This window comes from Myotis myotis, unplaced genomic scaffold (assembly GCF_014108235.1).
Source record: "Myotis myotis isolate mMyoMyo1 unplaced genomic scaffold, mMyoMyo1.p scaffold_m19_p_6, whole genome shotgun sequence".
NCBI classification, from domain to species: Eukaryota; Metazoa; Chordata; class Mammalia; order Chiroptera; family Vespertilionidae; genus Myotis; species Myotis myotis.
In genome coordinates this window covers 88051972-88076317 of record NW_023416368.1, presented here as the reverse complement: position 1 = coordinate 88076317, position 24346 = coordinate 88051972, and the positions used below count along the sequence as shown (strand labels likewise).

Genomic DNA, 24346 nt, shown 5'->3' with positions numbered 1-24346 from the left:
TATTATATATATTTGCTTATTGACACCATTTTTCTGATTTGAAGACACAAAGTCACTTTCAGTCACTTCCATTTAATTTAATATTTATTTTCATTTTATATCCAGATGTCACATTTTCTACATTAAAATATAATCATGCTGCCTCTCCCACATACATCCTCTGAGAAAAGAGTGAACTTTAGACAACCTGAAAGATGGAATGCACAGAGAAGTTGCTATTGCATCCAACTAAGGAACACAGAGGCCACACAGTGGACAGGGCGGAGTGCACAGAAGACAGCTCAGGCTCACAGCAGAGGAAGGAGCAGGAGTTAAAAGGCTAAAGCTCTTAAACGCTATCACTTGGGCCACAAGATTACCCTGAAGAGGCAGAGATAGGTCAGAAAGCAGGAGCAAACAGGGGCTTTCCAAAGGCTGCTCTCCAACAGTTTACCATGTCTCTACATAGGAGAGCTTTCTCCCACACCATGTCCTCAGCATCTGGCAAACACTTTAGAAAATTGCACCACTTGTTAGCATGTCCGAATGTAGCATGGGTGTAGGTTTTTCTTTTCTTTATTTTTGCTGTACCTCCAACTCTTCCCAAGCAACAATTATACTGGTTATTTTAATTATGATTCCTCTGCATGACAACCCAGTAAGGATCATCAAGACAAGGCATCTCACTGCTATCCGATCAATGCCAGCTGTGCAAATGCTGCAAGATTGTGTGCTACTCAGAGGGAGAGAGCACATGAACACACAGGAGTCCCAACTCCTTTTCTAATCTATTCATTAAATAGGAAAGAGCAGGTGGACAGTAAAAACCACCTGCTTAGAACAGCAGCACAGACCTAGTGGTACACCGCAACCCAAACACAATGCTCAGGAGAGAGATCTGGCTCTTCTAAGCAGAGGCTTCTTCTAGTCCTGATCCTGCCCAATCTGGAGCTCAAAGCATTACAGCTTCAGATAGTGATACTCTCAAGAGGTGGAGAAGGAAGGTCTGAGAGACTCAAATAATGAGGAGATTATTAGGCAACTATCCCACTATTTACAAATACACATGAGTAAGAAAACTTCGCCTCCATCCCTGCAGCTACTTTAAACAAAGCATTGAAGATCCAAGTTTTCTGGGCAGGGAATATTTTAAAGTCTGTTAGCAGTTTAAGACATTGCAACACTGGCACAATATGTCACCTATTCTTTGTTTTTAATTACAGGGTAACACGGTAAACTCCAACACAAAAGTGGGGATGGGCAAGTGTGAAAGGAATCAATAAACGGAACCAGTATTACACAAGGGTATTGAGCCAACGATGAGACGGCAGCTAGTGCTTTGCGGAGTCCCGAGGGTAGAACTCGCTCAGGGTGCTCTGAGGGATTCTCTTCAGCATTTCTTTGGGGAAAATTCGGAGCAGCTGCCAGCCAATGTCCAAAGTCTCAAAGACAGTGCGGTTTTCATAAGGACCTTATAAAAAATTGAGATTGGATGAATAAAGGCAAACTACTTCCAACTTACCAGGTTATTCAGGATGTATTCTGTTATATGACCAGCACTGGAAGCATGAAGTATAAAAAAGAAGAGACGCAGAGCAGTTAGGTCTCCCCAGACTGGACGCAACTGAATGTGGAAATGAGGCCACAGACAATAAGCACCATCTTGAATCAGAGGAAGAGAGGCCCAAGGGCTAGAGACAGCAGGTAGGCAGTCTAGTGTGTGTGTGGAGGGGAGAGGGGGAGGGGAGAGAAGGGGAGTTTTCTTGACAATTGGGTGGGGACCTAAATACTTTGGGCAATGGAAACCAAACTCATGTTGTGTCCAGAGGAGTGAGAAAGTTTCCCAGGAACAGAGGCTGAATTTGACAGATACTTAGAAAGGCCAATTGAATACTTGAATAGGTCAATGGTTTTCAAAGTTCTTGTTATTATTCTTTTTAATAGCAGAAATCAACCTTATGCAAATAAATCTCATTTCTTAACTAAGAAACCAGAGTGGCTCAAGTTCTGGATTCTTTACTCTACCAGAAGAACTTCATCTCTAACTTTTAAGGTATTAAGGTATCCATTAAAAAACTCATATATTTTGGAGATTTTAATGTCAATAAAAAACTTAACACATAAATAAAAAAGTGTACAAATCCTAGTGCGTAGCTTTATGCATTATTCCAAAATGAACACATCTGTCTGTTCTAAGTGCCACTGAGGTCAGGCAGAGTATTAGCAGCGTTAGCAGGACTGGCAGGAGAAACCAAGCCAAGCAGCTTGAAAAGCCTCCGCTGCATAGGCTATGACATGAAGACCATTCTGGACCTTTTAGTAGAGGGACAATCAATAAAATTTACTCTGGCAATAGTACAGAAGGGATCAGGGAAACTGAAAAAGCTGGCATTTTGCGACCAGGAACGATGAAACCAAAGGTGTGGACTAGGTCTTAAGACTCAAAGTGTGATCCCACCCAAAGAGTGGTCAGAGGTCAGTAGTTTCGACATCACCCAGGACAATGCCCAATTACTGAGTTTGAGTAACCAGGACAATAGTCACTCGAGGCAGACAGAAACTGAAGAGGGAATTGCTAGGCAGGTGGTCAGTTGGGTAAAAACTTTGGTTCTGACCAGGCTGAGCCTCAGGGGTGGTGGCATAAATAAGGTGTCCCAGTTGAAGATGTGGGATTAGGGCTTCAGAAAGAGGGTAAGGATCATACATAGCAAAATTCAGTCAATGCACAGGGAACAAGCCAAAGCTTGGCAGGGGAGGAGGAAGAAGGGAGGGAAGCACAGGCAACGACGCCTCTGGGAATATAAACAATTAAGAAGCAGAAAGATATATCAAAAAAAGGAGATGAAAACAGATGGGTCAGAAAAGTCCCAAACCCCCAAAGCTAGCGAAGATGGCTGCAGAGAGGGTAGGAGGAAGGAGGCGTGCAATAGAAGCCAGTTGTAAGGAAGGGAGAAAATAAAGGGGGAGCTCAATAACTGGATAATAGAGTGGAAGGCAGAGGGGAAGGACCCAAAGCACTAAATACAAAGACACAACAGAGTTGAAAGACCCTCTTCTCTAATCAGAAGAAAAATTATGTAGATGCCAATGTAAAATCTCAGATTGGGAAAGAGGTCTTCAAAACTATACCTGAGGCTGTTGATATTTGTGAGAAAAGAGGCCTCTTACCCTGAGCAATGAAGTTCCTCTCAAACTTCTGCAGGAACTCCAAGTACAGAAGGTCATCCGAGGTAAGGGCTTCTTCTCCCACCACGGCTTTCATGGCTTGTACGTCCTTACCAATAGCATAGCACGCATACTAGAGAGAGAAGGTTCACACGCAGACATAGGATTGTATAAATGTTAATGATAATCCGGACTGTGTAAGTGTATTGCTTTAGCTGTCTTCATAAGAGAACACAGAAGGAATTTCACGTTACTTACAAACACAATTCACATAAATAAAACCCATGAAAGTATCAGAGGACTTCATTAGAAAGCGGTCTCACCCGGACAGGAATCTTCAGCATGCAATAGACACTGCTACAAAAATACACTTCCTCGATGTCTCAATGAGCTTACACTTTCTAGAATATTTGAAAATCAGAACTCATACCACGGAGTAATCCATCTTGAAGCTCTACTCAAGAAAAACATCTGTGCTATGAGGTGTACCATTTCTACTTTAGGAAAGTTAAAGAATCCTTTCAGGAATACTCCACAATTATTATTATGATTACTAATAAAAATTTAAAACTGCCTTATGGCTTAGTTTTTTATTTAGAAGCTACTTTGTATAGCATAAAAAAGTGTTTCAAGCATATGATTTTTAATCTTCGTTACCAGCATCCATCCTTATGAAAAAGAGACTGCTTGGTTCTAATGAATGTTTTTATATCACATATGAAGCCTATACTAAAATTCTATATGGATGGGGAAAAGAAAAGTGATATGGGATAAAGACAGGAGGTATAAGACAGCAGAAAGAATAGATTAAGAAAGGCATTTACTTCTTTAAGCGCCATCATTAAGAAGATATACATACCAGCTGGTTAGACACATCAGCATGATCCTTTCTGGTCATACCTTCCCCAATAGCAGACTTCATTAACCGTGATAATGAGGGCAGCACATTAATAGGCGGGTAAATCTTGGGTAGAATGGAGGGGAAAAATTAGTACAAAATTCAAGCTGTACTTGTAGTAAGTAGCATTTGGAAACTTGTTATTATCCCTTAAATTACATAAAACTGCTGCAGTTGTTTCCTAGGTGAATTTTAACATGTCTTCCTGGTATGAAACTCTTTATGGCATAATATTTCTTTTGAGAATCAAATCCAAAAACCTATATAACAGTACAAGATTATATTGAAAAACTGAATTTTCAATATCTGCCTAAGTGGTCTTCTGAACTCTGACTCAAAATCACATACAAAATAGTAAGACTAACAATAATTCCACCTAAAAGCTGACCTAGTACAGAACCATCAAAAACTTGTTTTTCGTTATTCAGCCATAAAAATAGAATGAAATCTTGTCTTTTTGACATGGATTGATCTTGAGGGGTAATTATGCTAAGTGAAATAAGTCAAACAGAAAAGGTAAGTACCATATGATCTGACTTACATGTGGAATCTAAAAACAAACCCCGACCCCCACCCCCCCAAGCTCATGAATACACTGAGTGGCCAGATTATGACCATCAGTACTTCATTGACACCTCCAAAAATACTGAATATTGAAAACATCCTAAGCAAATACTCTCAAAGTTTTATTATTATTATTATTTGCATAACTAATTCACTTCAATAGAAAACAGACTGGTGGTTGCCTGAGGCGGGGAGTGGGCGTGGGCAGACAAAATAGATGAAGGAGGTCAAAAGGTACAAATCTCCAGTTATAAAATGAATAAGTCACAGGGATGTAATGTACAGCATAGTGAATATAGTTAATAAAACTGTACTGTAGCCCTAGCCAGTTTGGTTCAGTAGCTAGAGTATCAGCCTGAGGAACAAAGGGTCCTGGGTTTGATTCCGGTCAAGGGCACATACCTCGGTTGTAGTCTCCTCCCTGTCCTGGGCCCTGGTTGGTGCACATGCAGGAGGCAACCAATTGATGTGTTTCTCTCACATTAATATTTCTGTCTTTCCCTCTCTCTTTCACTCTAAAAATCAATGGAAAAATATCCTTGGGTGAGGATTTAAAAAAAACACACACAAAAAAAACCCAAACAAAAAGCCTGCACTGTATTATATTTGAAAGTAGCTAGGAGAGTGGATCTTCAAAATTCTCATCAGAAGAAAAATAATTTTTAACTATGATGATGGATGGTAACTGGACTTATTTTGGTGATCATTTTGCAATATGTACATATATTGAATCATTATGTGGTACACTTGAAGCTAATAAATTATAACTCAATAAAAAAAAAACAGAAAAAAATCTGTTTTTGTATTATTAATATGATTGGTAGATTATACCATTATGGAATAGAATACCCAAAAACATTCTTTAAGACAACTGACTCCATTATAAGGCACAATAAAGAAAAAGTGGAAATTAGCCACACCAGGATATTGTAGTCAATCCTCTTAACGTCATTGATGGGTTCTTTGATTTGAAGTAAAGTGACATATAATGAAACTAGTTTTCCCATAGGCTGATTGATACAAACAAGAGTTAAGTTCCTACGGCATCTCATCAACTTTAAAACAAAATGACATTAAACAAATGCTATTCGAGAATCTGTTGTACATAGAAATGACAAGTTTACAGCCATGTCAAAATCAATTTAAGGTGTTATTTTCTAAAGAAAAAAAAAAAATTCCTAAGAGCAAAGTCCAAGTCACTAAAGAGTAACTGAAGAGTAGATTTGTAAGCTTTACTGCGCCACTCAAATGTCAAATACCTGTCTGTTGTGTAGCTGTCTGTCCACATAGATCTGCCCCTCTGTGATATATCCAGTCAAATCAGGGATGGGGTGAGTGATATCTACAAGAAGACATCTGATGTTAAAGTGTCATCTCATATAAACAAACCCACAGCATGTCAATCTGCAGTACCTACAGCACTGCCTAAAACTGTGCCATCTATCATCTATCTATCTATCTATCTATCTATCTATCTATCTATCTATCTATCTATCTAAATATCTATATAAAAGCATAATATGCAAATCGACCGGACAGCAAAACAACCGGTTGGCTATGACACACACTGACCACCAGGGGGCAGACGCTCAATGCAGGAGCTGCCCCTAGCCCGCAGGCCCTGATCGCCCAATGGGGGCCTGCTGGACAACCTTTTGGCGCCCCCACTCCCCGGCTGGCAGGCTCCGATTGCCAGATGGGGAACCAGGAACTGGAGGTGGGTGGTGGGGGACACAGGAGGCGCTAGGTCCCCAATTGCCCCACCAGTCGCCCCACACACTGCTGGGGAAGATTGGCCCTGATCGCAGGCCAGGCCTAGGGACCCCACCCGTGCACGAATTTCATGCGCCAGACCTCTAGTATAAAATAATTTTCTGTGATGATTGGAAAGTTCTGTATGTATGCTGTACCATATGATAGCCACTAGCCAAATGTAGCTATTAAGCACCAAAAATATTGTGGCTAATATAACTGAAAAACTTTATGGTTTTTCAAATTTATCTAATATCAAACTTTAGAACTTAAATAGCCAAATGTGGCTGGAGGTTACCATAATGGACAGTTTAATTTATTTGGTTGCAGCATAGTTAATTATGTGTTGGCACATGAGGTAAATTAGCTGCATTCATAAAAAGTACTATTTCTCTGTCTGGCCGGCATGGCTCAGTGGTTGAGTGTTGACTTATGAACCAGGAGGTCATGGTTCAATTCCCAGCCAGGGCATATGCCCAGGTTATGGGCTCGATCCCCAGTGTGGGATGTGCAGGAGGCAGCCAATCAATGATTCTCTCTCATCATTGATGTTTCTATCTCTCTATCCCTCTCCCTTCTTCTCTGAAATCAATAAAAATATATTTTTAAAAAAGTATTACTTCTCCTAGTTATGTGATCTCTCCCCAAAATATTAAAAAAAAAAAATTCCATTTGAACACAAAGTTCCCTTGCAGAGATTGCCAATGGGATGTATCCTGAGAGACTATTCCTAGCTCATAAGCTATTTTAACATGGGAAATATAGAGACACTAGAAAAGTAAAGTGACATGATGCAGGCAGCACCAAAAGGTCACACAAGTCAAGACATTTCTAAGTCTGCTAAATTACATAAAGTAATTTGTAGCTACTTTCTTGGAACAAATAATTTTCATGGCAGAAGCAAATTGTGAATTCAGACTGCCTGGGTCCTAAGGCTCTCACTGCCCAACTCTGACAGATCACTTTACCGCCCTGTGCCTCAGATTAGAGAATCTACCTCAAATGCTATGAGAATCAAATTAGTCACCATTTATAAAGCACTTAGAACAGTTTTCAATATAGTGAGTTTCACTGTTTCTGAAAATATCTTCCAAAAGTGCCTTTTAAAAACAGAGAAAAGGACTAAAGGCGGAAAGTCTTTGCCCCAGGAGCCATCCTGAGCACACACGAGACAGGCATTGCACTGTGTGCTTTCACAGAGTAAAGGAAACTAAGTTTTAATCAGCCTTTGGTGGTGACCACCTGTCTCTAAAGTCTGTGGCATTTACTATTTGTGCTTTTGACACTTAAGCCACTTTAAATTATTTGTGCACACACATAAGAAAATACCTAATTAGACTAAACAACTTACATTAGGTAAAAACCATAGTGGTTTTTTTAATTACTTATATCCAGACCATTGTCCTACAAATAGCAGGCACTCAATAGTATCCAGTAAATGAAAATTTAAAAATTCTAATTATAAAGAAAATCATTACTTTTTCGTCTACAAAAGGATAATGATAATTATGAGTTTTCAAATGAAAAATTTTATTTAGGTACAACTTACTAGTTAATGTAAACCCTTGGAAGATAAACACTCTCAAAAAGGTAGATTGTCGACCTAACTGGTTTGGCTCAGTGGATAGAGCGTCTGCCTGCGGACTGAAGGGTCCTGGGTTCGATTCCGGTTAAGGCATGTACCTTGGTTGCGGACACATCCCCAGTGGGAGGTGTGCAGGAGGCAGCTGATTGATGTTTCTAACTCTCTATCCCTCTCTCTTCCTCTCTGTAAAAAATCAATAAAATATATATTTCTTAAAAAAGGTAGATTGTCTTCTCTCTTAGAATCAAAGCCCTTACAAGCATTAGGCCTGCTATAATCCAAAACCCAAAAACTTACCATCATTAGGCATGGTGAGAATAGGGATTTGAGTAATCGAGCCATTTCTACCTTCCACTCGACCAGCACGTTCATATATTGTGGCTAAATCTGTATACATGTAACCTGGGAAACCTCGTCGACCAGGAACCTCTTCCCTGGCCGCTGAAACCTGACATAAGTCAAGGAGGAGAATATCACACAACATGGAATATGGAAAGCAAAGCTTTGTTTGTTTGAACACGCTTAGAAAGTTGGAATATTATCTTTTCCATTTTAAATAGTCTCTGAGAGATCATTTAGAAAAATCTAGTAACACATTTCAAGTATTCTGCAAAGAAAATGCTGATAATTTGGACCAGACGTTTTTTCACTAAAATCATGTTACCAAATCTCCAAATAGCTTGTTAGAAGGAAATAGCTTGCAATTTTATAAACCAAAGGAAGTTAATTTTAAAACTAAGACAGTGGTCGGCAAACTCATTAGTCAACAGAGCCAAATATCAACAATACAATCATTGAAATTTCTTTTGAGAGCCACATTTTTTAAACTTAAACTATATAGGTAGGTACATTGTTATTAACTTGATTAGGGTACTCCTAAGGCTTAGGAAGAGCCACACTCAAGGGGCCAAAGAGCCGCATGTGGCTCGAGAGCCGCAGTTTGCTGACCACGGAACTAAGAGAATTGATTAGTTCACAAGATTTATTTTATGCCAAGGGTCTTGCCATATATATGTAAGCTAAACCCAAAAAGGTCAAAAGGGAAGGAAATCTACACCAGGAGTCATCTGATGTACTTTACACTTTACATTCATTATTTAATCCTCACAACAACCCTATGAGGAAGGTAATGTTGTTATTGTTAATGTCAATTTGTAGTTAGAACCAAAGGGCTGATAAATAATTTCCCAAAATCACAGAGCCAGGAGTCCATTCACTGCACAAAATAAGATTAATAACAAATGGTCTTTTTCTTTGAGACATGCATACTAGAATATAGGTGTACCTATTAATCTACAACCACTAAAAACCCAAAACATTAAGGACAAATTTAAGTGCTTCCTTCAATAGAGCGTGCTATAGCAACATCACTCCAAGTATGGTCTGCAGACCAGCTCTTATCAATGTGCAATAAGAAAATAAGATAAACATTTAGAAAACTTCAATGGCAATTTAACAGAATAATTTTATGTCTGTTGAATCTAATAAAATAAATCTGGGCTTATAAATTATGTATTTTTAAATTTCACTTTCTAATAGCTCATTTTAGAAAAGGTATTGGTTTACGATGGGTATCGGGGGAGGGGAGTCCTCCACTAAAAAGCCTTGGTAGCAGAGTGAGATTTGGTGATGGATCTCAGGGAATTTTAAAAAACTTTTTACATGCTTAAAAGAGTACCTCACTCAACATTTGAGTAACTTGCATTAGAACACACACCCTAAATTTCTGGTGATAACGCAAAAATCTTAATATTGTCCTAATTAAACACTGAGTTTTCTGAAGGAAAAGGTCCTGAGAAGGGTGCTGCCAGAATATGGACTTTATTCAAATAGTAACATCATTAAGAATAAAATTCTGGAAAACGTTAAAAACTGACAGTCTGGACAGAGACAGAACTTCCTGGGAGAGTAACTGAATAAAGAGCTTGCATCATTTACCATTTACTCTCTCTTAGAATCAAGCCTTAATTCATGGAGACAGTGGCAGAATGATAAATAGGCTAATAATTTAAATCTTATCATCTAATCTTTTCAACTAAAGTGACAGATATATGTTTTAAAAACATCATGAAAGCCCTAGCTGGTTTGGCTCAGTGGATAGAGCATTGGACTGTGGACTGAGGGGTCCTGGGTTCGATTCCGGTCAAGGGCACATGCCTGGGTTGCAGGCTCCATCCCCAGTGGCGGGTGTGCGGGAGGCAGCTGATCAATGATTCTCTCTCATCACTGATGTTTCTATCTCTCTCTCCCTCTCCCTTCCTCTCTGAAATAAAAATATATTTTTTAAAAATAAAAACATGATGAAAGAAAAATGAAAACTTGCAAAGGGACAAGATACCCCTGGAAAGGAAGCCATTTTAATTTAGAAAAAAGTTACCTCTCGAAGTGCTTCAGCATAAGAGCTCATGTCTGTTAGGATAACCAATACATGTTTCTCACACTGATAGGCCAGGAATTCAGCTGTGGTTAGAGCCAAGCGAGGAGTGATAATTCGTTCAATACTGAAACGGAACATTAAGTCCTATGTCACTCAAACAAAAAGGCCAAAAACAAAAGAAAACGAGATTCTGGAAATAATAGTACAATCTCCCTCTACAAGTTTTAAATAAATTGAGGAGGGTAAAGCTATTATTACTGTAAAAGTTAAGTAAAGCAGTTACTTTATGTATTTACATAATAATAATAATTACTTCTACAAAGTTAAATCAGTTATTTTGTAATTTCTCAGAACTATATAGTTCTCAAAACAGAAAGAGAAAGAAAGAAAGAGGGGAGAGGGAGACAGAGGGAGGGAAGAAAGGAGAAACAGGGTCCAGATTGCTCAGTTAAGAGGAAAAGTTCATTCATTGAGTACAAATTATGTACTAGGTAATTTATATAGATTATCTCATTTAATAAACACAATAACCCTGTGAAACAAGTATTATTCGTCACATTTTCTGGAAGAGGAAACTGACCTTCAGAACCTTCATGATTTGCCCAAAGCCAAATAATTACCAAGAAGTACAACTGGAATTTAGATAGAGTTATCTCCTTCTTAAGTCCATGCTGCTTCATAACACTTTTCCTCCCTAGTCTTAGGTAGCATTTGGACCTGAAGCCTGGGTGAACAGAAAGAAACAGCTCTATTTACTTACGTAGGGTCATTAGCCAAGTTCAAAAAGAGGCAGACGTTGTCCATGGAGCCATTTTCTTCAAAGTCAGATTTGAAGAACCGGGCAGTTTCCATGTTTACCTAAATAGCAATGACTTCATCAGTGCTGGGAGAAGAAAACTCTCAATACTATGTATTTCTGATGAAGGCTAAGCTATAGATCTGCATTGTTCTTTCTTTTAAAGTTGTCAAGTACTCACACATATTTTTCACAAAAGCCAACAGAGTAAACAGCCTACTTTGAGCACAAAGAAAATTATTCTTACATTTCATAGTCAAATGCCAAATTTTAATCCTTAGTTTGCAACTTATTTACCTAGATATAAATTCAATGATACATGTGTAATTTCTACACTATTCTAATAACATAAGCAATTAATTTTATATTTCATACTAAACCAGCAAATATTTATACTTACACCCATAGCAGCAAATACAATTGCAAAATTTTCCTCACTGTAGTCCACTACATCTTTGGATTTCTTTACCAAACCAGCCTGGCGACAGATCTGAGCTGCAATCTGATGAGGGGTACAAAAGCACTGAGTTGAAATCTAAAACCACATTGCTAAAACAGAGTAACTTTTATCCTAAACTTTTTGAAATTTTAATTATAAATAAAATTGGAATGTTTTAAAGCAGCGGTTGCCAACCTTTTGGACCTCATGGACCACCAGTGGTCTGTGGACCAACAGTTGGCAACTGCTGTTTTATCCAATAAACTATTTTGCACTTTGCATGCAAAAATTCCTAAGAGTAAGTAACAAGAGAGCTATCATCCTATATAATAAAAGGCTAATATGCAAATAGTCCCTTCCACCGGGAGTTCAACCAGCCTGCCAACCATCCACAGCCCCTCCCCCGGCCAGCCCCATCCCCATCTCGTGCACAAATTCGTGCACCGGACCTCTAGTGTATGGATAAAGATTCAATGTAACTGGATTATATAAACAGTAACACTGGAGATTAATGTTGAAACCCCTTTGGTTTCTCACTAATGTCAAGCATTTAGGAATTCTTCCTTGTTAAATTTCATATCAAATAGACCCTAGTTCTCACCTCATTGTGTGGTAAGCCAGCAGCAGAGAAGATAGGAATTTTCTGCCCCCTAGCAATACTGTTCATGCCATCTATGGCCGAGATGCCGGTCTGAATCATCTCCTCTGGGTAGATTCGACACTGAGGATTGATTGGCTGGCCTAATGAATTTCCAAAAGGGAACATTTTAATATGTCAAGCAGACTAAAACATATAAAGCATTTCTTTCTACTCTTAAAATATCAGTTATTTTCTGAAATCTAAAACTGTTTAGATAATTTTTTCCATTAGTCTTGCCTAGACTCATGAAATATTGATAGTGGAACTCAAGTTCTTAAAGTGACATAGAGGTATAGCAAATAAGAGAGCAAGCCTCAAAGCCATGACTTTATTATTTACATTCCTAACATACCCTAGTGATATATTAAGATACTTATATAAAATATTAAAATTATCTCTAGAAAAAATAAATTTATTAAATAATAAGTAATTAATTATGGAGCAAGTTGGTTATCAACTTAAAGTACCACAAAAGATCACCATCTGGTGAAGATATAAACTAGACAGATATAGGCTATTTTCCACAAAACACAGAATCCCATTTACTGTCCTTACCCATGATGTCAAGGAAGTCTTCAGCCAGTACAACAGGACCTCTGTCGATCGGTTTTCCTGACCCATTGAATACCCGACCTGTAAAACAATAGGACAGTACAAGTGGACAATTAACGCCGGTGGTCCTAATCCAGCATCTGGAAGGGTTCAGGAGCCTGGAGAAGGCGCTGTGCGTAAATTAAATAAGAGTCCAGAGATGAAACTTAATTTTGAAAGGCATTTGAGGGGCCAGAGGAGCTTAGCTAAAGGAACTAAGCTCTCCTTGTCTCAGGACCCCTTGCTATTTATTAACACAGTTTGTCCTAAGGCGAGGTAGATATACATCAAAGGCCAGGGTTTGTACACAAAAGCATTGTCAGATGGGGAAGGGGGGGGGGGGGAGTAACACCTACGGCTGTTCAGGTGTTTGGCCAGTAGGAGGCAATAACATGTAGATTGAGATGCCCTTAGCTGTCTGGCAGCAAGCAATCATCCCATGCATCCTTTTCAGGTTTGGGGAAATGCCCTCAGCCATCTCCAAATGATTCAGCCCTGCTGACATGCTGGAATTGGCTTCCGGCAGACAATGTTACAAATATTCATCATTTTTTTAAAACATTTTATGGAAACGTGTGGAAAAGGATATCAACTTACCAAGCATATCCTCAGACACTGGTGTTCGGAGAATATCCCCAGTAAACTCACAGGATGTTTTCCTGGCATCTATACCTGAAGTCCCTTCAAATACCTACCAAGAAAGAGAAGTAATCAGGAGGGTAAAAGAAATTTAAACTTTTTCAGCCCTTATAAACTCAAATATACATAAATGTACACTATTATTAGTACCACAAACACAACCTCTTAACAAGGGTTGTGCATGAAGGACATCCAATCCTACAAGCAAACTAAAATTTTTTTTTTTACATTTTTAAATAACTGTTTACTTTAAAAAAAGAAAGAAGAGTAAAAATATGCATCAGAGACCTTAGGTGGCTCCACAAGCCCTTAAAACTTTACTATCTGGCCCTTTACAAAAATTTTGCTGACCCTTGCTCTAGATTACTTTTTAGGGGAACATGTTGTTTGGGAAAAATGCATTTACCGTAAGCAGTAACATTAAAAACTAGGAATTATAGGAGACAATTTAAAGAAACAGACTCAGATTGTTTTGGTTTCATTCCATAAGCTGTGAATTCTGCTTTTCTTCTCTCTCCTTCTATGTGATCATCTGCTTCATTTTATCCATTAAAAAAAAAAAAAAGCCATTTTACCAGTAAAGCTATTGGGCTAGAATCTAGGATATAAGTGGCTGACATTTGACAAGAAAACATGCAAAAATAATTTTTTCCTCCACAGACATACTTATTCAATGACTAGAAAAAACATGCAGTGTTCCTTACATTTTTGTGATTAGGAGAAAGTTCAACTAGCCAGTTATTAAAATTATGCTTACCTGAACCACTGCTTTGGAACCACTAACTTCTAGAACTTGCCCACTTCTCTTCGTGCCATCTGGTAATGTCAAGTGAACAATCTCAGCATACCTGGGAAACTAAATAGAAAAAAATAAAGGATCGATAACTAACTATAGGGTTAGAGGTTAAAGTTAGATTTAGGGGTAGGGTTAAAAACTCCAAAATACACCATGTGGTCTATCTCCATCATAGCATGTATCCATATGCAATCCCACCACCTCCCCGACACACAAAGGTACACCCAAGAGTTGATGACATCCTCAAGCAGTTTATGTCCTTAAAACGCCAATCACTGGTATACACATTGGCAAACCAGCATAAGATACAGAGAGAAGAGTCTTAAATTTGTGAAAACACAGCAATTAAGTTATTTTCTTCTGTGTATATTTTAAAGTTTTGAGACTATAGAAAGGTACAGAACTTACAAATAACCATGTTCCCCCTACTCAGAAGTGATGTTTGTTGTGTGTATAATCTGGGATGTGTGTGTAATCTCCTGCATGCATTGGAGGCAGAGGGATAAAATGCAATTAAGTAATAATCCTATATAATAAAAAGGTAATATGCAAATTGACCCTAAGGGCAGAACAACAGGGAATGACCAGTCACTATGACACACACTGACCACCAGGGGGCATCTAGTGGCTATTATAATATGGTAACATTAATGGTACCTCCTCAATCTAATTCTCCTAACCAGATATGTATTCCTGTTCTTAATATTTTAAATGCATGTTTCTAAAAATAGAGTGTAGTTTCATTTATACAAATGGCAACATACTAAATATATCACCTTCTACCTCTTTTTCACTTGACATTGTGTTTTGGGTCTGTCATGGTAATATTGACCTTATTTTGTCAACATAATCTATTGAAAGATGTACCACTCTTTTGTGTGAAGTGAAGAAAAACATCTGCCAAGTAAACTATGACAGACCATTGATAGCAACTTGATTTTGGATATATGGTCAGCTTAGAATTAATGTTAAAACAGATAAAGTGAAAATAAAATCAAATGACACAAAAAGGAGGACCTATGTAACTTTCAACAATAAAGATTTTTTAAAAAATCAAATGACACCATATTTTATTCAGTTGTTCTACCAATGGAGTTCAAGGATGAACATTCTCCCATGTGCTCTTCATGCAAATGTGCCTGAGTTCCCCTAAGGCAGTGGTTTTCAACCTGTGGGTCGCGACCCCTTTGGGGGTCGAACGACCCTTTCACAGGGGTCGCCTAAGACCATCGGAAAACACATATATAGTTACATATTGTTTCTATCATTAATCACTATGCTTTAATTATTTTCAATTTGTAACAATGAAAATACATCCTGAATATCAGATATTTACATTACGATTCATAACAGTAGCAAAATTAGTTACGAAGTAGCCACAAAAATAATTTTATGGTTGGGGGTCACCACAACATGAGGAACTGTATTAAAGGGTCACGGCATTAGGAAGGTTGAGAACCACTGCCCTAAGGTATTTGATTACTTAGTGGTGGGCTACAGGCTGTGCCCATTTTCTGCCAAATTACTATGCAAAGAACTGTATTAATTTACAACCTTCCTAGCAGTATACAAAAGTATATTTTCCCTACAACTCTGCTAGCTTACATAATTACTATTAAACATTAATTTTTGCCATTTAATAAAGTAAAAAATAGCATCTTTCCAAATTGCATTTTTCTGATTCTACTAATATTGAGCATCTTTTCATGTTTACTTACAATTCAGACTTTATTTCCTATGACTGGCTTATTACTATCTTTTCCTCACTTTTCAACTGGATCCTCTTATTTATTTTTAGGAGTTTTATAGATTCTGGATACTAACCTTTTTGCAAATATCTGTTCCAAGTCAGTCTCTTACCTTTTATTTTGTTTATGGTATCTTATCACATGAAGTTTTAAAAATTTTTATGGAATAAAATAATTTGTTTTCCTTTATAATTTGTACCTCTTGTGTACTGTTGAGAAGTCATTAAAATGGTCTTCTGTACTGTCTTCTGAAATAGGTTTTTCATGTTCAGGCCTTTAATCCATCTGGATTTATTTTTGCTATGTAATTTTACCTTTCTCATTTTTATTCTTTTGCATATAAGAAGCCAAATGTCCTAATAATATTTACCGAGTAGCACAAAATGTCCCCCACTGGCCTGTATTGTAGCCTTTACTATTTACCAAGTCCAATTCTCTTGTGTGAGGCAACTTCTTAATTTTGCTCCACTGATATACTTGCTCACCCCTGCACCAAATTTCTATTCCTAATTACTCTATCTCTAACTGATTTTGTTACCTGGGGAAAATCAACATCTTTGCTATTCTGTCATTCATGAACATGGAATCTACACTTAAGGTTTTCTTTTATGTCTTTCAACAGTTTTATAATTTTCTATAAAACCTATCTGTGAGGTAGGAGCAACAAAAAAAAATTTTTTTTTAATTCTGCAGACAAAAGACTCTCAGTCACAAATAGAATCCACAGTATACCCAGTACTAGAATCCAGTCTTCTTATTTTTATCTAAAACTCTTGGCTCCTCTATAGCACTGACATTCAGACCAAGGAATGACTTAAAAATCATAACATAAAACCTTAAGCATTCTTAAACAGGACTTAATGCCATGTTTTAAACTTCATAAATGGTAAACAATGATGGTGGTACATTACCTTAACATGATCCAAGATCACCAGTGGACCGTTGACTCCTGATACTGTCTTGTATGCTGGAAAGAAAAACAGAAGAGCCCACTTGCGTCAACTAGAACAGCCTAAATTATCTCTCTGGGATTACACGAAAACCTCTCTCCACTTTATCACAACTATTACAATAAGGAGCAAACAGTTACAAAAATTTTTATTGAATTTAAAATTAAATATGCCTGTGCCTGTACAACTTTTCATAATCTACCCACATCCAACCAAAAACATTTTGAATCCTTACTATAAATCACAGTATTTTAAGAACCCAGGACATAAAAACAAAAAGGGCACAGAGGAACAGACTTCCCTCGAGAGTTCAGTTTTATATGGAGGACGGGGGAGTTAAGAACTCTAACAGATGTGTAAACGGCTGTGGAAGCACAGGGAAAACCTAGCTGTCATTCTCACCTTGAAAAGGAAAACTCTGTACAGGAGGTGGCACTTACCAAAGTAGACAAGGAAGGGGAAGGGAATACTAACAAGTGACAAAACTCACAAAGGAAATCTGAGGAAACGTAGTGTTAAGGTAAAAAGCTATCATTAAATGGTATCTTAGAAACTATGGGAAAATTACTTTATTAAGAAGGGAGTGGGCAATGAAATGAAAGGCCAGAGGGTCAAATAAGGTAAATATCCTTAAAAAAAAAAAAAAAGAAAGAAAGAAAAGTTAAATGTTACTGTCAGTTTAGAGGCTTATATTTTCCACTGGAAATTATGCCCTTGGAATAAAGTGCCAGTCTGTAAAGTAGCTAATCCCAGGGTAGCTATCCTTCAACCACATCACACTCACACAACTTGCCAAGTGTAATTGGAATTAGGTGTAAAACAGAACACTCCAGAGAGAGTAAGTCTTGTATCAGAATTAACTAAATGTATAGTCAGAACAGCTGGAAAAAAACAACAAATAAAATCAATGTATGAAGAAGACTTAGTACACAGCCTAAAATAATTTCTAAGAAGCTGTCAACCAACTGGGAACTTTTCACTTGCTTGATTTCTTATCAAGTCTCGCAGAGATTTCTGGCACAGATGTAGACTCCCAAGAATGAGGAAACCATTTAATAACCAGTCTGTTCACCCAAGGGGCTCCAGAACTCAAAAACACAAACAATGTCTTCCGCCAGGAAGCAGTGCCCAGATAGAAACATGGCAAGCACTATCATGCCCCTCGGCTTTCATATTCACAGGACATTTAAATCCCGACACCAAATATTTGCTTGAGTACATCTATAATTGTAATTATCTCACCAGGGCTCCAAAATGACTTTTTTTTTTTTTTTTTAACTGTAGAAAAAGGCAAATCACAAATTTAAAAAGTTAAGTTACTTGAGTGGATGGTAATGTAAAAGAATAAGTCATTCCTCAAAAATTATTAGAAAGGCCCCAAATGTCCTATTTTCTGCTTCTTTTATAAAAATCCACTCCATCGTTTTAAAATAATCTAATACCCTTAAAAATAATTCCTAACCCTGAAAAATTATTCATTGTTCTCATTTTTAGAGTCCAAACATTGTATCAATGACTTCTAAAATTGCTTTGTGGAAATGCAAAATGAGCTACCTTAGAAACATGTTATCTTAGAACCCAGTTTTAAAAAATACACAAACAGAGGCCTTTTCAAAACTTTTACCTAAACAGTTGGGGATGAAAGGAGTGGGCTGGTTAGGAGGCATGATCTAGTTTGAGATTTATAGGCAAATATAACATCAATAAAACCCTTCAGATTCTGAAAGTCTCTTTATCTTTTGAACAAGATTTGTATCTCTTTTAAATTTCTAACCTCTACAACGTTTCAGAATCTCATGTTTAAATTCAAGCTCATTCAAAATTATGAAGTTTTGCCAGTCACGAGCAAAAGCATGACCAAAAAAAAACCCCAAAACACTAGTCATTGCTTTTCCTGGAAACAGTGAACAAAGCTGACTTCTACACAAGACAAGGTTCTACTTCATCAAGATTCTTTAAATTTGCAAGAAATTTTTTAATTTTTCAATTATAATTTACATCAATATTATTAGTTTCAGGTGCATAGTACAGAATCATGTATTTCTAGTATCCACCATACAATAGTTATTACAACATTATTGACTATATTCCCTATGCTGTACTTTACATACTATGTAGTCTTTTACAAAGCCAATAACCATCCAAATTCATTAACACCAACACTAATAACTACTTATAAGAAATTCTTATTTAATCTCCATAACAGATCTATGAGTTAACTATTATTCCAAGTTTTAGAAGAGAAAAATGACTCTCAGAAGTTAAGTAACTTGCCCAAGGACCTGAACTTACATGGTCTGGTTCCAGAGTCATTTGTTCTTTAACTCTGACCTGCAGCTCAAACTATAAAGCTGAACTGTTTTTGTTTGTTTGTGGTCTGGTACACTCATAATTATTTGCAAGACTTATGTAGCTATATCACTCAAAATAATTTCATGAGTCTGCATCTTTAGCTATTAAAAAAATAAAGTTATTTTTACTATTTAACGCACTGGCCAATGATTCCCTTTGTATTCACATTTTGTCATTACTGGACAACAATCTGTCTTCAATGGAGTGTAGCCACTGGAGAGTTTAAGCAGAGGAAAAATCTAATGGTGATGCTTCAGCAGTTTTCCCTCACTGGAAAACATGAAAAACAAGAGGAGACTACTTCAGATACAAATCAGAGGTTAAGCAACATGCTTGGTTTAAATTAAACTGACATGCCAAAGTAAATTAGTAAGTGTTATAACCCAAACTAAATAAAAAACATTACCAAACAAAAACGTGGAAAATACATTAAACTTTTACAGAGCCTCCTTAGGAAAGTTACCTTATTTCAGCTCCCCAAAATGCTGGGAGGTAGGTAAGGTTGATACACCCACTCTACACTTAAACTAAGGCTCTGAGAAATTTGTTACTAAATGGGAAAGCCGGGATTAGAAGTGGTTTTGTTTTGTATGTTGTTTTCCTAATTGTAAAGTTGGTACCCTATGACCCTATAAGATTTCTGAACTCAGTCTCTAGTATAATTAAAAAATATGGAGATGACACAGTTCCAATCACTTGGACTACAAATAAATACTAGAAGACAGTTTATATACAAACTATAGTTCTTTCCCATAATATTAAAACTACTTCCAAAAAAAGAAGGAAAAAAAAACCAAACAGAGGAAATGCTATCAAACACTACCTTTTATCTCTCAAAATATTTCTAGCTTTTCTCACCATTATCATTAACAGTCCAAAGCAGAGAAAACAGTTTAGAGCAGGGCTGCCAAAGATATTACCTGCTCTTCAAAAAAGTAAAAACCCATTCACAGATTACATGGAAATTTCTATTTACCAAAATAATGGCCATTCTCCTCTTGAAAATGTCCAAATGAACAAGAATTTTGGTCTGCAGGGGATGATCACAACTCCTGACAACACAGTAGATATATGTTTACATTATACTAGAGGTCTGGTGCATGAATTCATGCACGGGTGGGGTCCGGCCAGCCCACCCCGATCCAGGCCCATCGGACAGGGGGGGCGGGGGGGGGGGGGTTGGCCTGCCAGTCCTGCCCCCTGGTTGAACTCCCAGTTGAACTCCTGGATGAGGGGACAATTTGCATATTAGCCTTTTATTATACAGGATACCAAACACATTTTACAACCAACAAGTCACATCTCTGATTTGGAACTATCAAGCAGGCAATATATATTTATGGGTAACATTTAAAACCAAAGTCTACAAAGGTTTTTAAGAAGCAGGTTTTGCCAAATGACATCTTCTTTCTCCTGCAGGATATGAGATTATTCAACACTACTAACACCACTTAATGATTGTGAAATTTGTAAAGAGAAAACTCACAGCCATTGCACAATTCACAGCCTAGTCCTTCAGCCTCCACCTTATTACCAAATCAAAAACCCAGAGCAATCATCTTCCATTGTGCAAGGGTTTATACCCACACCCTGAGCAGTGGGCATTGAGGGAGAGGTTCTAGAAAAAAGCAGGCCAATGATTCCTTTATTTGACCTGCCTGGGGCTAGCTCTGCTTTATGATGTAAGAAACATAAGGTAAGTTAACCTAGCTAGGGTCTCAAGAACAGTAGAGATTATCTAAAAATGTTTCGCTTCCAAAAGCTCTATGTTATTGAATTTTGCTCAAAGTTTAAAAGAAAATCAGGTTTCCTTTCCGACTTTAGAAATTCAACTAAAGTGCTCAAGATTATATCAATCCTACACATGTCATTTTCCATTTCTTGTTAACAACCCCACAATCCTGAAATTGTTTTAAAACAGGACCCAATCTGCACAGTGTAATTGCTAATATTACTCCATTCCTTCCTTTAAAAAGCACATTAAATTACTCTGCCATATCACTGAACATGGTATCATCATTAATTAGAAAAAATTGATCAGTATTCACAAGCATTAAAATTGTTAACTAGAATCAAGAATGTGGTAATACAGAAAAAAAGATATTTGCAAATGTTATCCTAAGTATGATATCATTTATGCTTTTTAGAATAAACCAGACACAGAGGGAAATTCAACTCAACCAAGTATCCCAACTCCCTACTCTACCTAATTCCATCCAGGTTAAGAATCTATCCACTAAACTATTAGAACAAGGGGTTTAAATGCAAGTTAAACAACCAAGTACAAGACAGGGTAGGTACTTCTATGTATCAAGCACTGTGCTAGGCACTGAGGATACAAAAAGGATTCCTGACCTCTAAATCTAAAGGTTCAGTTTTAAGAATTACGTTGCCACAGGTCTGTCAGGAGAACTCTTCTCTGCAGACGTTCCTCAGTCACTGGCTGGGCACACACAGAACACAGACATAACTACTCATCGCCCCTTCAGGGCTTACAACCTTAATCATGAACTCTCTAAACAACATTATTTCAGTTGATACTCTCTGAATTTATATTAAATGAATAATTATACATAAACTGACTATTGCTCCCTAATAATTTTTTCCTAGAAGCATCATTAATGCCTCTCTTCAACTCAAAGCAAAACACACAAATGCAATTCATAAGGGAATTCATAGTTGTTAGGTATAAACTGATCGTTAAAGTCCACATAAGAAAGCAACATCTGTCAATTTCCTGAAACATTTATATCAGCTCATATAAACCCCCAATAAGCATTCAGGTCATTCCCAGTGTAAAAAGCACATCTCGGCAAACCATAGAATCAAGTGCTTTCCTTTCCTCACACTGCAGCGCTGTCACATGACCCAGTGACAGATCAGGATGGGGTTAGTCAGGCAGCAGAAAAACCCTCCATCTGCAATTCTTTTCCACCAAGGAGCCACCCACAAACAGGAACTCTGGCAATTAACCAGTGCAAATACGGCACTGCCACCTGGGGGAACATCAGGTGCTTCCGAAAGTTCCTAAGTCTATTTCCAGGGCTCATCCCCAGCTCCTAAGAAAGCTGCGAAGAGGTCTGATGCTACACAACTGCACTGCTTCGTAATCAAGAGCCATTTCTCGAGCAGATCACTTAAGCCTGGGAGATCAAGGCCTTTTCACACTCGACAACGCTTAAGCGTGCCTGTGCACACGTGTTATATAATATGAGCAAAGATGTGTGGTCTCCCCAAGGCAGCCTTACACTAAACCAGGTTAGCTTAGCAGGTCAGGAGAGACACAGGTATGAAAAGGCCTTGCGAGAAGGAAGAAACCGGGGATTTTAGTTCCTGCTCTGCCCATCATTAGGTGTCTAAAGCCTGGCGAGTCCGGTCCCTCCAGGAACCTTGGGCTTCTCGCGGTAAAATGAGAGCGTTCGGCGAGATAAGCTGCGGGGTCCTTTTCAGCTCTCGCGTTCCGCGAGACGGAGTGTCCGGCGGTCGCACAACCCCTCCGCCGAGCATCTGCCTCTGGCAACGGACCGACCTCCATCCACCAAAGGCCTGACCACGTCAGCGAGGGCTCGGCATCCCCGCCCGCGGCAGGCGCTGCCCCCAGGTCCCCGCCACGGAGCGCACAGGGGAAGGGGCGTTCCCTCGACCCCCTAAACGTCCAAAGGGAAGGGCAAGCGAAGATTAAGCCTGAGCGACAAGAAGCGGCCTTCCCAGGGAGACAGGAAGCAAGTGTCTAGCATGCCCCGGCCCCGGGGAGCCGGGGAGGGCGGAGCGGCCGCCAGGAGCCCACCGCCCCGGGAGGAAGTTCCCGCAGCAGCGCTTTCCCGCACGGAAAGGTGAAGTACACTCGCGTCTTCTTCTACAGAGAGACGTGCGGGCGAGAGTAGGGGGGACGCGAGAAGGAAATATAAACCCTCCCCCACCCCCTAGCCCCAGGCGCTGGCTCAGCAGGTGAGTAGGAGCAAGGGGCTGCTGGGCTGAGGAGCGACGGCAGGATCCACCTTGCTCTCTGATACTCACTGAGGCGAGGCTGGGACAGGTAGTTCCGACTCGCTGCCATCGCCTGCTCCCAAGATCCCGCCCCCGCCCCACTGGTGGGCACGGGCAGCTCGGGCGCGGCCCCGTTCACGATCCCCCGCATCACTCGCAGCGCCATCTTGTCTCCTCCGTCCCGACTGGCCCCGCAGCTGTGCCGCGCAGGCGCAGATATAGCAGCGGCAGCCCGCGCCCCCGGCCCCGCCCATGCGCGCTGCGGCGCCGCGGCCTCGCCCCGCCCCCTTTGCCGGCGCGCGGCCTGCGGCCTCGTGACTCGGGATCGGCGTGGGCGGGACTGCGCCTGCGCGCTGGCTGGAGGAGCTGACCAGCGTGCTGGGAGGAGGGCGCCCGGCCAGGGCGAGGGAAGCAGAAGCGAAAGAGGGACCCATGAGAAAGTCAAGCTTTCAGGGAGAAAAAGAGAAAAGAGGAAAAGGGACGCATAGAGGGGAGGGAAGAGGAAGAAAGGCAAGCATGTACAAGCAAAGGTCAAGTAACGTCCACTTTGTAATGGCATTTCATGATGTGGAATGAAGAGACCTCAAGTTCTAAAAACACTTTGAAATATTAAACACTATTAAAATAGGGTGCTATGTGCCGTCACCTCTGTTACTTTACTATCTTCCTGTTCAATTCATTCACTCATCCGTCATTCAAAAACCATATATTGGACTGTTCTGGGGTGATGGTAGCGATGTGAAAAAACAAAGTGGGGCGAATTTGAAAACTAAGAGAACTAACACAAGAATAACCAGCTGGCTGTGGAAGGGGACAGCCCAGGACTGGAGCCTGAGTGATGGAGTGGATGTGGGGGAGAAGGAAGTGAGGAACTTTGCTGGTGGTGAAGCAGGAAAAGGGGAAAGCTAATTATTTGGGCATCTGTTTAGTTGTTTCCCGTGGAATATTCAGCATGAGATTTCTATTGGACTATATAGGTAAGTATTCCAGGAAAAGATATCTGGGCTGAGCTGAGATCAAAATCTGTGACTTACCATCATGCTGGTGACATCGAAATAAAAGAGATAAAACAGTGTATTGTGGGAAGA

At 39.1% G+C, this 24346-nt stretch overlaps 1 protein-coding gene across 1 annotated transcript; it reads right to left on the bottom strand.

The window, feature by feature from the left end:
- Positions 1–66: 66 nt before the first annotated feature.
- On the bottom strand, positions 67–23469 carry ATP6V1B2 (ATPase H+ transporting V1 subunit B2). Its single transcript, XM_036312817.1, has 14 exons — positions 23289–23469; positions 16881–16936; positions 14183–14281; positions 13384–13477; positions 12751–12828; positions 12157–12296; positions 11517–11618; positions 11081–11178; positions 10321–10444; positions 8241–8391; positions 5866–5948; positions 4004–4108; positions 3148–3277; positions 67–1450 (listed from the first exon to the last, which is right to left on the bottom strand). The coding sequence occupies exons 1-14, from the start codon at positions 23422–23424 to the stop codon at positions 1311–1313; spliced, it is 1536 nt and encodes a 511-aa protein (XP_036168710.1). The 5' UTR covers positions 23425–23469; the 3' UTR covers positions 67–1310.
- Positions 23470–24346: the final 877 nt, after the last annotated feature.

Bases quoted from the DNA above. Each gene is read 5' to 3' on its own strand.
- ATP6V1B2 (XM_036312817.1), bottom strand. From the start codon at position 23,424: ATGGCGCTGCGAGTGATGCGGGGGATCGTGAACGGGGCCGCGCCCGAG. The intron at 16,937-23,288 runs GTGAGTATCAGA...TTTTCTTTCCAG, and splicing joins CCTGTCCCAGCCTCGCCTCA to CATACAAGACAGTATCAGGA. The intron at 12,829-13,383 runs GTAAGTTGATAT...ATTGTTTTACAG, and splicing joins AGTGTCTGAGGATATGCTTG to GTCGGGTATTCAATGGGTCA.